Here is a 16,053-nt window from a genome sequence, read left to right on the forward strand (position 1 = left end):
ATGTGCCTAGTTTAACGAGCTAGACATGCTATAGTTCGCAGATATTGAAAACTGCTCCAGAGACGCAATGAGATGGCTAGAAGAGAGAGGCGAAGACGGCGTATCATGGCCCCGGCTGTAGTTTCAATGGTCTATGCAAGCACACAAGTTGTTAACATCGACCAGGCTCATTTGCCACAATATGCAACTTGGTTCGAGGAATGTGTTTTGTTAACGTACCAGACAGGCAGTGGCAAAGGAATTTCCGAATGAAAAGAGCATCCCTCTTCAAACTCTGTGAAAATTTAAGAGACAATTTGAACAAAGAACATACTCGATTTAAGGAGCCAATTCATGTAGAAAAGAGAGTTATGGTAGCAATTTGTAGGATGACGACCCCATGTGAATTTAGGACAATCGCCCTTCTGTTTGGCATAGGTCGGTCGGCAGCCTGCAAGATTACACACGATGTGTGTCACTTCATTTTTACAAGACTTTACAACCAGTATATTAAATGGCCAACAGGCGACCGATTACGTAAAGTCCTCCATGGGTAAATGAGTATTCACAACATGCCCCAATGTGCCAGTGCAGTTGACGGCACCGACATTCATGTTGAATCATCGGTGACAATCTCGATGGGATGTATGTTCCCCTTCAGTTCACCAGTAATGTCACCAAATCCCTCATGATCAGGGAAATTACCCCCCTTATCTACGTAAAGAACTTGACATCACTGGTGTTCGACCTGCTCAACCAGTACAAGGAGTGAGTACTGTCACACACTCAACAATTTTGTCTATTCATCCTGTTTTTTGGTGATGCAATCAAACGTAAATCACAACAAATATTGAACAACAAAAACTACAGGGTGAATCATGAAAATAATTAATCAAATGATGTCTATCGGGAGATGGACTACATATAATTTCTAAACATTTCATAAACATAATGGAGTAATTAATGGTCACCTTTATATGAAGTTGCAAGACGTGAAAATACTGATAGAAGCTCTTTCAAGCTATGTCCATGCAGTGAACGCTTATCCTGAGTTAGGCCATTTTTTAAAATCAGATTTATCTTCGTCAAAGGTGCCGTGGAGGACACTACTAATCATTGGTTTGCTGAAGTTGATGCTCATAGAGGAATTTGAAGTGAGAAGAAAGAGGGATTATGAATTTCTCAGGGGGTTTAAGTCCCAGACCAGAAGTTGCCTCAAGAAGAGATGTTTTGCGCCCTGTCATATTCCATGGAGGTGGAAGTTCTGAAAAAGTTATCAGCAAACTGTTTTTTCATGGTTAGAGATGTCATACATAGCAAGAGCACAGGAGAGAGACGACTGAAAATCTCTCAGAAAAGCAAGATTTTTGAAATAGGTGCAAAGTTTGACGTTATTGAAGAAGAGGTGAAGGAGTATGTTACGCCTGATGTCATTAAGATATCAGAAGCCAAGAAATCACCAAACAAGAAAAGGGTGTCCATTTCTGGAGTGGTGGCATGGGCAAGTGAATGCCGTGGTGAGAAGCAAAAAGTGAGAGTGTTACGTATGGTGGAGGATGGGGAAGAAGAGAAGGTTTTGTTGTGGGGGAACTCGGCAAATAAAATCAAAAGGAAGGATGAAGATCTGAAGTTGGTTGGGATGGAGGTTGTGATTGATGGGGCGACTGGACTTGCCTTACATTCCAGTCCAAGTACAAAGATTGAGGGAGAACGGATCACAGAGGACATGATAATTGCTTGTACAGATGATGGATTCCCATTGGAAATTGTCTTGGAGAGTGGGGAGACTGCTGAATTACATGATGATTTTGGTAATTCCTTGCAGGATCTACCTGTGAAGGTTGAAACTGAGAGAGATGAAAATGATCAAATAGTGAAAATAGTGGAAATAAAGGAGGAGGATGCTATGTGATTTCGATTAGTGGACATGTTTGAATACATTTTTCAATATTGGTGGGTGGACGGCTATTATCATTTTCACAGTACATATTTCAGTCACGTCATGTCTTTGTCTTTTGTTTTCACCAACTTCTCAATTTTTGTGTGCTTTCCCATCTATGGAATTTGATTCTGTGCTTATTTTTCTGTGTAGTGACGTTGTGTTTGTGATTGTTCCAGTTTTTTTTTGTGTGGGATTCGTCCATGACTAGCCAGGGGGGTGCTAGGGGGTTGGAGGCCCATATACACTGCATAGAGGCTCTGTGCAGGTTTTGTGGCAACCGTGTAAGAAATTCAGTTGGTTATATAGGGGTCACGCACCTGGTAGAGAGTTACAGGGATGAATTTTTGGGGATTGGGGTGTGGATGTGGGAGGGGATGAACCCGATATCCATCCTCCCAGATTTTGTCACCGTTGTTGTACATTGTTGAAGAAAAAGAAAAGAATGCAAGGTGAAAGTATGGGTATCCCACAAGCGTACCGAAGGGTCATGAGAGTCGTGTCAAAAATATGACAAAACATGCAGGGAGTGGTCACTTAGTCCACTTGAAATTGTTCCAGATTGCTTTACATTGGATAGCATTGAACTAAAAACGGGAGAACAAAGAAGATCGATAATGGGGGGTGGCCACAGAAGTCGGTCTCTTCAATTGTTACAGAATATTTTCATGATTTGGTAGGGACTGGGGTCAGGTAGCGTGAACGATGATAAACCCACCCTGTCCAACCGTTTTCTTGTAAAAGATTTGTTTCTTGTTTGTGGTTTGTGTGACCATGTAGTGTCTTGTCCTGTGGAAACTCCATGTCATCATTTCTTTTGTGTTGCCTGTATTGTGTCTTTCTTTGTCAGTGCCAAGAATGCATGTCAAAACAGTCCAACATGCCACACCTCAATACATTACACCCAAGTAACACCGGCACCAGACTATGTACACTCACTTCTATCAGACCTCCATGCAACATGCCTACGCTGCAACATAAACATCAACCATACAGGCATTCACAATCACATTTGCCAGGACACTCTTAAAGCTGTCCACAGCTACTGCAAAAAACAATCGCCATCATGCAGCCTAACCCCATCAGAAAGGGAACTTATCGGCACCCAAGTATTGATGACCAAAATGTCACAATCTGCCGATGGCAAGACAGCCGTATTCAAAACATCTGGAAAGGTATGGTCATTTAATTACTATCATTCTCTCTCTCTCTCTGTTTTACACATAGAATAAATGATCGTTAATGTAAGCACATACAGTAAACAAAAAATATATAATAGAGAAAATGTGGATAAAGCTCATCAGACTTTCATATGTCTGAGCAACAGGAGATGGTGAGATTGTTTGAATTTAGAAAGTAAGTTCTTATCCAAGTATATTCTGGTGTAGTGAGTTATAACTAGGAGCTTATAACTCGAGGCTAGATTATAACGGAAATGATGGAAATTAAGATGTACAATGCTTAACCGACACAGTGCGTTAGCTTGTTTACATAGAGGAGTGGAAAGACTATTGAAAAGCCTTGTTGGAAGGGTGAATTAGATTAATGTTTCATTCTTATAGAATGGTGACAAGAAGGAAACAATGGCCAAAAAGGTGTCAGGCGTTGGTAAATCATTGTGTGTCAAGGGGTAGGAGTAACTGAAGTATACTAGTACCGGTAGTCAGTTCAGAATAGGATTACTTGACATAAGAGTTGGAAAGAATGGTTAACTTTGGTCTAACAGCCATTGTGGTTAGTACAGTTCGATACTAAAGCCTCTAAGCTCAGTAAGTCTATTCATTGACTTTAATACAGTATGCAGTCTACACTAGTAAATTGTTGATGATAGTGTACGAAATCTAGAGTAGATTTGGAACTACTGTAGAATTTAAGAGGATATTACTATTTCTAAACAAGAACACAAAGACTTTGTCTGTATATTTCAGCCAAACGGACACAGGTCATCGTGCCTTACAAATCCCTCGACACTGAAAGGAAATGAAGAATGTGAGGGCCATCTACAACGAGGACCTCACTCCGATGCGATATCTACATAGTTCTGAGAGCAGCAAAGAAGTCTACATCTGTGAAACGTATTTCGACGAAGGACACAGAACTTTTTTTTTTTTTAATTAAAAAAAAATACTGGTAGAAATATGAGCAAAATTTCCATATTTCACTTGTATAATTTTGTTGTTTGTTTGTTATTTCATATTTGTTAAAAATTAATAGACTGAAGGGCTGAAAGAGGATTTGGAGAGAAAGAGGAAGGAGAGCCAACCACAAGAAGAAAAGCAGAAAGATGCAGAGATCGAAATACATCCAGAGGAGACCGACGAGGTGGAGCAGGCGGACGAGATGGAGACGGACAAGGTGAAGACGGACGAAATGGAGCAGGCGGACGAGGTGGCAGATGAAGTAAAACCAGAAAGGAAAGCATCCCTAACGATAGAGAGTGATACATCAGAACCTTTGGAAGTAATGGTGAAAGTCAGAAGGCCTAATGTAGGTTTTATACAGATCTAACGTGTAGAAGTACACACGACAACCTAGCTATATGGTCACAAAGGGAAGGAAGAGGCTCCACGAAGAGAGAAAATCAATCCATTACTTCGAAGAGGAATATCAAATAAGCTGTATAAAAAAAGTAAATAACATGTATGTATTATTGGCATTAGTTAGATTGAAGTTTAAGTGTATTTAACACACAAAATATATATATACACCGGTACATGTACATTCATATGGATATTTCATCTTGCTATCCCCTTGGATAAAAGTCTGCGGATAAAGCTCATCAGACTTTCATTTGTCTGAGCAACAGGAGATGGTGAGATTGTTTGAATTTAGAAAGTTAGTTCTTAACCAAGTATATTCTGGTGTAGTGAGTTATAACTAGGAGCTAATAACTCGAGGCTAGATTATAACGGAGATGATGGAAATTAAGATGTACAATGCTTAACCGACACAGTGCGTTAGCTTGTTTACATAGAGGAGTGGAAAGACTGTTGAAAAGCCTAGTTGAAAGGGGGAATTAGATTAATGTTTCATTCTTATAGAATGGTGACGATGGAGGGACACAATCGCCAAAAAGGTGTCAGGCGTTGGTAAATAATTGTGTGTCAAGGGGTAGGATCAACTGAAGTATACTAGTACCGGTAGTCAGTCAGAATAGGATTACTTGATATAAGAGTTGGAAAGAATGGTTAACTTTAGTCTAACAGCCATTGTGGTTAGTACAGTTCGATACTAAAGCCTCTAAGCTCAGTAAGTCTATTCCTCGACTTTAATACAGTATGCAGTTTACACTAGTGTTGACATCTTGTAACTATAAAGCTTTGAAATATTGTATAAATTATACAATCAGTAAAACACTTATTACAATGATTAATTAGTGTACATATCTAGCAGCAATCATAAGTGAAGTTCATGAAAGTATTTCTCCCCTTGTTGAGATTTGGTTGAAAGTGGGAGTTAGGTGACAAAGGGGGAGGAACTTTCAAGCTTATGGTGCAATTAGCCAATGTAAAGCGACCCAATAGTCTCCACAACAACAGGCGATCTTGTTGTTCCCTGGATCTGACTCCACTTACAACCTTGATGTCTCTCTGGAGACCATTAGATGCCACATTGCTGACACTGGAATAGAGATCAAGCAGACCCCGGTAGTCACAGTTACCAGTCTCAAGGACTTGCTAGAGGAATATGATCAGCGAGTTCATGACTCTATTGGATCTGACTTCACTTACAACCTTGATGTCTCTCTGGAGACCATTAGATACCAAATTGCAGATTTGCAGTCACTGTCATGGAGGTGTGTTTTTATCGGATTACCAGTGAGGGGGGATGCTAATTTAGCCTCCCCTCGGGCTGCGTGTATATAGGGTTAAACTTTCATTGAACTTTCCATGACTCCTTGATTCTTCATGCAGACATGTCCAAGAGGTAGGGGAGAGCCATCCTTGAGACCAGAGAAAAACAAGGCATTCAAAGTCCAACCAAAGACAGCAGTAAGTGTAGGTATATGCGATTTTTCCCGCCAAACAGGTGTTTTGGGAGGAGTTCTATGTATACCAAACTGAGGAGACAGGGATGGTGGTGAGCGTTGTGTGACTCATTTTATTTGAAAATTTTGATCAATTTCTCACGTTTTTTCCCCAACGAATTTCAAAATATTTTTAAGGATGACTTGAACATTTTCGAGCAACATAAACAATTTAATGCTTGGTATCCAAGCATGCGAGACCTATAGCTAGAAAGAGGGTGCGCAAGAGAGTTTAATATCTGTGTGAATGAACAATAAGTTGATGAATGACCTAATGGTTCTCAATGACGTTCGAAATCTTTGCGTTACAGAAGCGAGGCCTTAACGAAAATGGCGTGACAGAAACTCTTGTAAAGAGACTACAGAAAGAAATTGAGAGAGAAATCCATGACCAAATTAATGATGTTGGTAATAATGAATCTCAAGCTAAAACCCAGAAGATGACGAATTCCAAGGAAAAAGATCTTAATGAACTTTTAAATAAGGTACTCTCGTCTGTCCAAGAATTAGAAAACAAAATATCCAAACTTGAAAAGAACTTTGGTGATGAAACACTTGAACAAGAAAGAAAAAACTTGCAAAAGATCGTTAAATCCACTGAAAATCAACCAGGAGTAATATACTCACCTACAGTCCTGATAACAATACAACTACATGTATTTAAGACTAGGATGGATATGTGATTACATTGCCAAAGCTACACGAGGGGGGGGGGGGCAACATAATCTCAATCCCACCCTAACGCCAATTAATATCAATTTGAATAATTTCAAGCATTTTTTAGACAAGAGAAACTTGTCTTCTAAATCTCATCTGTTCTAGTCTACGCCCAAGGCAAAATTATTATGAAGGAAAAACTGTGATTAAATCATTACGAACTTGTAGCTCGTGCACATAGATTTCCATGCATTTTCTTTTTAATGCATTGAATATTTTTATTTAATGCTTAACTAGATGGAACTTCGACTGCGCGCAGTCGAAATGATGCCTCCGTCATAGAGCAATTTTACAAACCAAAACAGAAGAAATTGTTCAAATTCAAGTTCAATTGTAATCCATTAACAGGTTCTCAGAATATCGTGATTACAAGCAATTTCTCATATACATATATGACCCTTTGATCTTTGACCACATGACCCTAACATCTACTCAGTTCATTGGCTCTGCAAGATGTTCCGAGTTAAATAGTAATCCATCTGTCAGTTCTAATGAGAATGCGTTCACAAGCTATTTTTGCATACATAATGAGCCCATGACCTTTGACCTTTGACCTCATGACCCAAGAATCTACTCAGTTCATTGGCTCTGCAAGATACATACATGATCTAAGTTTGGGAGGAATCCAACAATCTGTTCTAATGATAATGCGATCACAAGCTATTTTTGCATGCATAATGAGCCGCATGACCTTTGACCTAGACCTCATGACCCCAAAATTTAATCAGTTCATCGGCTCTGCAAATAACATACATGACCTAAGTTTGGCAGGAATCCATCAATCGGTTCTTGAGATAACGCGATCACGAGCTGTTTCAGCATACATAATGAGCCCTGTGACCTTTGACCTTTGACCTCGTGACCCCAAAATCTACTCAGTTCATCGTCTCTGCAAGATACATACATGACCTAAGTTTGGCAGGAATCCATCAATCGGTTCTTCAGATAACGCGATCACGAGCTGTTTTTGCATACATAATGAGCCCTGTGACCTTTGACCTTTAACCTCGTGACCCCAAAATCTAATCAGTTCATCGGCTCTGCAAGATACATACATGACCAAAGTTTGGCAGGAATCCATCAATCGGTTCTTCAGATAACGCGATCACGAGAACGGGACGTACGGACGGACGGACGTACGTACGGACGGACGGACAACCCGAAAACATAATGCCTCCGGCTACTTCGTAACGGAGGCATAAAAATTAACACTAAATCTATTGTTTTAATGCCTTGGTTCTTGAAATGTTTTTTCTTTTTGTTGTCGTGAAGTTATTCCCAAGTTTTTCCTTTTTTGGGGGGAGGGGGGGGGGGGGGCATTATGTTTTGTCATTTATTGTAAATGCTATTTTGTATTGTGAGGTTGTAAGGAGTGGGCACAAAATAATATTTTATTAAACCCTCCCCCCCCCCCCCCCTTATTTCCCAAATAGGAAAGATGACTCTGGTCTCTGTACATATTAAAGAAGGTATAATCTCACACGTTTTTACAAATTCTCTGACTCCTAAATCAAGTGCTTATAAGTGGAAAGTAAGTTCATTGACATAGCGTGTCATTGAAAGCAATTCTTATTTTTATGTAATATGAAATAAATGTTAAAATAGAGAGTGTTCGACATTCAAAGAAGATTACCAATGATTACCTTCCCAATGTAGCGTCGCCTCTGTGCCTCATTACTCACTGCGTAAGAATAGTTTGTTTATACCACTGTATTCTTTCGGAATTAATAGAAAACAAATCAAAAGTTGTATGTGTCTGTATGTATGTGGTGTGAAGGAAAAATACTCCCATATAAGAGCAAGAGGACACAAATTTCTAAATGCGAAATTAAGCGTTGTCATGTTCCTGCCGTGGCGACACTAACATATACTTAATACACCGTCATTTTGGTAAGTCCTTGTTCATCATGGAGCTCGATGATTTGAACCAGATCTTGATTGAACACAATTTCAACTTCGACATCAAAGAGGAACAGCTCAAGTGTTTGCAATACCTCGAGAAGGGGGAGAATGTATTCGCTCAACTTCCTACAGGATATGGTAAAAGTCTAATTGTGCTGGAATACAATTTCAACTTCGATAGTAAAGATGAACAGCTCGACTGCTTGAAACACCTCGAGAAGGGGGAGAATGTGTTCGCTCAACTTCCTACAGGATATGGTAAAAGTCTAATCTATACCTTGTATCCCTTGTACAAAGAAAAGGTAAGAATATCTCAAAATAAATAAAAAAAGCTAACGAAAAAGAGACTGAACTTTCGGTCTAGGGTCAGGATAGCTACAGAACGAAGAGAACATGGTCTTAGTTCATCCTGTTTTGTGAGAGTTTTAGAAAGATTTTATTGGAATGACAGTGAAAAAAGATACGTTGCCCTCTGGTCAAAGGAGACTATCCAGGAACAACTGGATGGTTGTACTATAGAAACATTCACACATTTCACACTCTGCACAAATGATGGAGAAGGGGCATGAGAAGACATCCAAAGCATGTCAAACAAAAATTGAAGCTCAAGAGTTCTTACTGGAATGTGTTGGACAACATGAAAAGGAGTGGGTCAGGAAGAAAGGTATGACTTTTATTTTGAATGGTTGTATGTTGTTCTAGTCAAGAAACAGCCATCGAGAAGTAGCACCTGTAGTGGATGCCCATCTTGGAGTAGAGGAGGTGCACATTGTCTATTGTGTTACTTTTCAAATAATAACTCAGGAAGTCAATAATTATCTGTATGTCTAATTCAAAATGTTGACACCGCAAAGAAATTAGCACCAAAAAAAACAAGCTTTAGCTAATATGTCCAGCAGTACAGTTTGGATAAATTGACACTACCTGTGCTCGCATATTAACAAGGACACTATATCATGCTGCAAAATTGCCTATGCTTGTCTAATTACTACTTCCAGGATAAAAATAACAATGTCACAGAATTTAAGTGATTCATACGCAATTAGACCCATAAGCTAAAGGGATCTAGTGATTCAATATGTTCCTCCTTCTACTATTCATATAACGTAAATAAACACATTCCCTATCATCATTTCAGTTTACCAAAACCTTCTTGCCTTTTTTGCATTCGACACAAGACCGATTCTTGTCTACGTATCAGATTATTCTAATACACACTGTATTTCTGTTTGCTGCTTGTTTATGGAGGTGTTCATCCTACCACCAGCACTCTGTCTTTGTGGATGGACCATCTTTGTCATGTGCTGCTGATTATTCAACCCTCAGCTGCACTCTCATGGTCCCACACGCAAGACCTATCCTCGTGTACGTATTGCATGATTGTATTTCTGTTTGCTGCTTTCTACATATATCCTTATGGAGGTTTACATCCTACCACCAGCACTCTGTCTTTGTGGATGGACCATCTCTGTCATGTGCTGCTGAATTCTTCAACCCTCAGCCGCACTCTCATAGTCTCTGATGACTTGATTCACTGTGGAAAATGCGTCTTCGAAGTCCGTCTGAAAGAGATTTCAGAGAAAAATTGTCATGATTCAATGTTTGTAGGCATTTTGAAGAACAAAAATTGAATGGACATTATACTGTCCATTAAATTATTTCAGAATATTAAAATTGAGAAGAAAAACAAACAAAAAACAATTATACTAGAAAAAACAGATATCATGTTCACGGTTTTAATTTTGAATCTTATGTAGTCTTTGGGTGGTGACTGCATTTTGAAAGACCTATAATTCGTAAAAGCTACAAGTAGTTTCAGTAATCGAAATAACATCTGTTCTTATATGAATACCTGATTGGTATCGACTCCCCTAGGGAATCTGAGATCAAAAGTCTTATATACCCACCTCATCACAGCTGTATCTTTGGTACCAGTGTAGGAAAGCCTTGGCTTCATACATGGACTGTGCTCTGGACTGAACTCTCTGCATCGTGCTCACAATCCTACTAGTATTCACACACATCGTCATGGAAGAAGTGTCCTTTGGTAAAACTCCTTGCTGGTTTCCTACAAAAGGTATTAAACAAATTAAGGCATACATGATTGCAACGGCTGGAATTTTCTTCCACAAGTTTGAAAGACAAACATGTTACAGAAAATGATCTGTATGATGATGTTGAAAAGTTAAACTTTCATTAGCACATATAGCAAGGATAATATTTAAATTCAAAATTTCAACCATCTATACTAGTAAGAACTATTTTCTTTGGGCTGGCATATTTAATTATTCAGGTAAATAAAAATCTTTGAGGTGAATTGTAACACCTTGGATTAGCCTGATATGCTATTTTGAAAAACAGCACCTCAATCTGAATGCTGTATGATAAATGATTTCCACTTGCAATATTTGCACATAAATGATGATGATTTTATTCATCAGGAAAGCAACTTTACAAGATCTCCCACTTTGGCTCCTAGCCAAGTTACTTGGTAAATAAGTTAATGCATGACCAAAGACCATTTGTACTTAGAACCCCACACCTACGTACTTAATACACCACTGCTCTAAAACTGAGCCATCTGGAATCCTATTTCCCTAGACTCAAGAACCCCATAATTTAAAAGTTTGTAAGGAGGTTCGTGCAAACAGACTAAATATTAATATCCATCTACACCCCTAAAAAATTCAGTGTGGAGCGATAAATTACCTATCCAGAAGTCGATTGGGAAGGGATTCCACTCAGCAAAGTTGAGGGCTGCTTTGAGTTTTCTCTCAATGGTTGAAAGACTCGTCATGAAGGTGGATGTTGTCTCTCCTCTTACTGCCACCAGTGAGGCAAGTGAGGAGTACTGAATCACACACAAACTTGCAGTTAAGGAAAATATATCTTGAGCACAGTATTCTCTATATAGATAATGTCTTGCAATGTATTCTATAATTAAGGAAAGTTCGAACTACACAACCAGAAACAAAATTATAGCTACAGAAATATTGTTTGACTGATATCAGAATTGCAAACCAGACAGGGCTCAACAGCAGTTACCATTCCATGAAGCCCCTCCACCTCCCTCAAGGCTTCAGGAGGACCGAGTGGAGGAATGGAAGATGTTCAAACAGATGTTTGAGCATTACAGTGTTATCACAAAGTTGAAAGAAAAGGACCAAGCATACCAAAGGGCAGTGTTTCTGCACACCGTAGGTCCTGAAGGACTCAGAATATACAATGCTCTTAGCTTTGAGAGAGAAGCAGACCAACATGATGTTGATATAATTATCACGAAGATGACGAGCCTCATCGTAGGTAATGTGATCAGAGGCCGGGTGAAGGCGTAGGAGCCATGTATCAATGCTCAAAGAATTGGTTAAGACCTGTAACTGCTATGATTGCCTGAAAGACAGACTAGACAGACTAGTCCTTGGTATCTCTGACACCTCGACGAGAAAAACCCTCCTGCAAAGGAAGAAACTTAAGCCTGATGAGGCAATTGACATCTGCAGGTCGTCAGAAATTTACTAAAACACAGATGGATATGATTGGAGATAGATGTAGCCAGTCAATCCACAAAGTGTAGAGCACTAGACCAAGGCAGAATGCAAGCATGGTTAGCACCCCACAGATGAGAACCATCAAATGCAAATTCTGTGGCAAGTCACATAGGCTAAAGAAAGAAGAGTGCCCTGCTTTTGGCAAAGAGTTCAATTCATGTGGACGGAAGAATCACTTTGCTGTCTGTTGTCAGAGCAAGAGGAGCTACAAACCAAAATAGAGAAGTAAACAGGTCGGAGAGAGAGTCAGTGGACAGCCAGTCTGACTCAGAAACAGAGACTGTTAGCTGCATCAAAGTCTACGATACAGGCACCAATAAGGGGAAGCCATCAGATTGACTTGGGTGCAACAGTCAACGTAATTCCAGAGAAGCTCGTCCCGAAGCAAGAGAAAATTGTGAGGGAAAACCTTACTTTGAAAGTGTACAACCAGACGTGTATCCAAGCAGAGGGAAGAGCTCAAGACGTTAATTCTCTAGATGTTTTCTCCTTGCCTAATGTCCACTTTATTCTAATAATAAATGTCACTATCCTTTAACTTTGAACCTTTCTTCGTGTACCTTGTTCCAACAGCCTGAGCACACTGATCTGATCACTACTGCTATATCAAAGAAGGTACAGTCACTCTGCCCTAACGACCAGGACCTCATCCAGGAGGCAGAACAAATAGCCACGAAGTACAACACTTTGCTAAAGCTGTTTGGGGCATGCCACCGAGGTATGAACACCAGTACATTCCTGGACGACTCAGTCATCGACAAGCTGGGTAAGACTCCAAGAGATCAAGATCATACAATAAAAGTACAATACCTAAATATATTTCTTAACAACTGGCTAAAAGATCATAGAATCTTCGTTGGAAACGAGAGGGAGGCGAGGAAACTCAAAGATCATAGAATCTCCACTGGAAACAAGAGGGAGGTGAGGAAACTCAAAGATCATAGAATCTCCACTGGAAACGAGAGGGAGGTGAGGAAACTCAAAGATCATAAAATCTCCACTGGAAACAAGAGGGAGGCGAGGAAACTCAAAGATCATAGAATCTCCACTGGAAACTCAAAGATCATAGAATCTCCACTGGAAACTCAAAGATCATAGAATCTCCACTGGAAACTCAAAGATCATAGAATCTCCACTGGAAACTCAAAGATCATAGAATCTCCACTGGAAACAAGAGGGAGGTGAGGAAACTCAAAGATCATAGAATCTCCACTGGAAACGAGAGGGAGGTGAGGAAACTCAAAGATCATAGAATCTCCACTGGAAACAAGAGGGAGGTGAGGAAACTCAAAGATCATAGAATCTCCACTGGAAACGAGAGGGAGGTGAGGAAACTCAAAGATCATAGAATCTCCACTGGAAACGAGAGGGAGGTGAGGAAACTCAAAGATCATAGAATCTCCACTGGAAACAAGAGGGAGGCGAGGAAACTCAAAGATCAAAGAATCTCCACTGCAAACGAGAGGGAGGCGATGTCACTATCCTTTAACTTTGAACCTTTCTTCGTGTACCTTGTTCCAACAGCCTGAGCACACTGATCTGATCACTACTGCTATATCAAAGAAGGTACAGTCACTCTGCCCTAACGACCAGGACCTCATCCAGGAGGCAGAACAAATAGCCACGAAGTACAACACTTTGCTAAAGCTGTTTGGGGCATGCCACCGAGGTATGAACACCAGTACATTCCTGGACGACTCAGTCATCGACAAGCTGGGTAAGACTCCAAGAGATCAAGATCATACAATAAAAGTACAATACCTAAATATATTTCTTAACAACTGGCTAAAAGATCATAGAATCTTCGTTGGAAACGAGAGGGAGGCGAGGAAACTCAAAGATCATAGAATCTCCACTGGAAACAAGAGGGAGGTGAGGAAACTCAAAGATCATAGAATCTCCACTGGAAACGAGAGGGAGGCGAGGAAACTCAAAGATCATAGAATCTCCACTGGAAACTCAAAGATCATAGAATCTCCACTGGAAACTCAAAGATCATAGAATCTCCACTGGAAACGAGAGGGAGGTGAGGAAACTCAAAGATCATAGAATCTCCACTGGAAACAAGAGGGAGGCGAGGAAACTCAAAGATCAAAGAATCTCCACTGGAAACGAGAGGGAGGCGAGGAAACTCAAAGATCAAAGAATCTCCACTGCAAACGAGAGGGAGGCGAAGAAACTCAAAGATCATAGAATCTCCACTGGAAACTTAAAGATCATAGAATCTCCACTGGAAACGAGAGGGAGGGGAGGAAACTCAAAGATCAAAGAATCTCCACTGGAAACGAGAGGGAGGCAAAGAAACTCAAAGATCATAGAATCTCCACTGGAAACTCAAAGATCATAGAATCTCCACTGGAAACGAGAGGGAGGCGAAGAAACTCAAAGATCATAGAATCTTCACTGGAAACGAGAGGGAGGCGAGGAAACTCAAAGATCATAGAATCTTCACTGGAAACGAGAGGGAGGCGAGGAAACTCCAAGACAACGCCATAAAGGACAACATCGCCAGGGAATGGTTGCCTCTTCAACAAGGTACAAGCGACACTGGAATAGAGATCAAGCAGCCACCGGTAGTCACAGTTACCAGTCTCAGTGCCCTTGTCAATTAGGACTTGCTAGAGGAATATGACCAGCAAGTTCATGACTCTAATGGATCTGACTCCACTTACAACTTCGATGTCTCTCTGGAGATGCCAAATTGCTGATTTGCAGTCAATGTTATGGAGATGTGTTTTCTTCTTTTGTTGAAAAAAAATTATAGTTATAAAAATAAAAAAATAACCTATAAAATCTGTCCTCCTGGGCTCCACATATCCCTAGGGATCTTCTTAAAGCATTTCAACTTGCTCTGCCAAGCATGTCACACCCTGGACCTGAAGATTGGCCACTCCTAGGCGAAAACTCCTAAAGACTAACTGGAAGCAAAGGAGGCAATCAAACAGTAGCTGAAGAAGCTGAATCTCCAGTCCAGAGTGAAGCTTGCTGAGGAAGAACTTCACGACCTCATGGACCAACACATAATGGTTGGACTTCTTTACCCTGAAGCTGAACCACCCACCCTCATCCTGGAAATGACTGAAGAGAAGAAGAGGGAAATTTAGACTGGTAAGTATCTCAATGTCACACCAGCAGTATTGAAAATATGAGTTGCATACGTTTTAATCCTAAATCATGCATAGATGTACCAAATGCATCTTTAATACAAATTAATATAAAATTAAATATATCAAATCTCTTTTTTATTTGTAAATAGTCTATAATCTCTTTTGTGTCCAGAGGAGGATTTTAGATATTGCCTCCAAAGCTTCTCAAGTCAGAAGGTTACTCCTAAGCAGCACATCCCAGAGAACCTTTGCTCTTGTGGATGGCATCTCAATGGAGAAATTTGAAGTGACGTCAAAGCTGGAACAGTGCATTGCAATAAAAGCTATCAATCAGAAGGAATGATTGCTGTGATGTACATTTCAAATCATTGTATCTAGTGCAACACGACAGGTTTTAGAATCAGCAGTTCTTTCTTTCTGTTTTGCACTAGAAAACAGAGACTACTTGCACTGCAGTGCTCTATTCCTAAGGAGAACGGAGAATTGTCTGCACAAGAGGAAGAGTGGGTATGTTTTTTTAATAAATAGCAAAGCACTGTCCATCATGGCAGTATGAAGGACATGCAACAGATTTTCTTCGAGATCTGCTGCATGATGAAGCTTTGAGCCACAAAGAGCACAAGGAAACACAGAAGAAACTGAAACATCTTGCTCTTGCTCCTGAGCTGGCAAACAAAACCAGCTCTTGAAAGCACAAGTGGAAGAATATATGTTTTTTTTAATAAATAGCAAGACACTGTCCATCGCTAGTATGAAGGACAAACAACAGCTTTTCTTTGAGATCTGCTGTATGATGAAGTTTTGAGCCACAAATAAACCATAGCAGAGCAAAAA

General features: G+C 40.0%; 1 protein-coding gene across 1 annotated transcript in view; it reads right to left on the reverse strand.

Annotated features, from left to right (window-relative positions):
* Positions 1-9,487: 9,487 nt before the first annotated feature.
* The window catches only part of LOC590191 (tubulin delta chain-like), a 28,111-nt gene continuing 21,545 nt past the window's right edge, over positions 9,488-16,053 (reverse strand). The window contains exons 10-12 of the mRNA XM_030974103.1: positions 11,274-11,415; positions 10,472-10,632; positions 9,488-10,126 (exon numbers count right to left, since the gene is read on the reverse strand). Of these exons, the coding sequence (XP_030829963.1) occupies positions 10,055-10,126; positions 10,472-10,632; positions 11,274-11,415 (375 nt within the window). The 3' untranslated portion in view covers positions 9,488-10,054. The remainder of the gene's footprint in view (positions 10,127-10,471; positions 10,633-11,273; positions 11,416-16,053) is intronic.

Source organism: Strongylocentrotus purpuratus, unplaced genomic scaffold, assembly GCF_000002235.5.
Source record: "Strongylocentrotus purpuratus isolate Spur 01 unplaced genomic scaffold, Spur_5.0 spur5_scaffold_7, whole genome shotgun sequence".
NCBI lineage: Eukaryota > Metazoa > Echinodermata > Echinoidea > Camarodonta > Strongylocentrotidae > Strongylocentrotus > Strongylocentrotus purpuratus.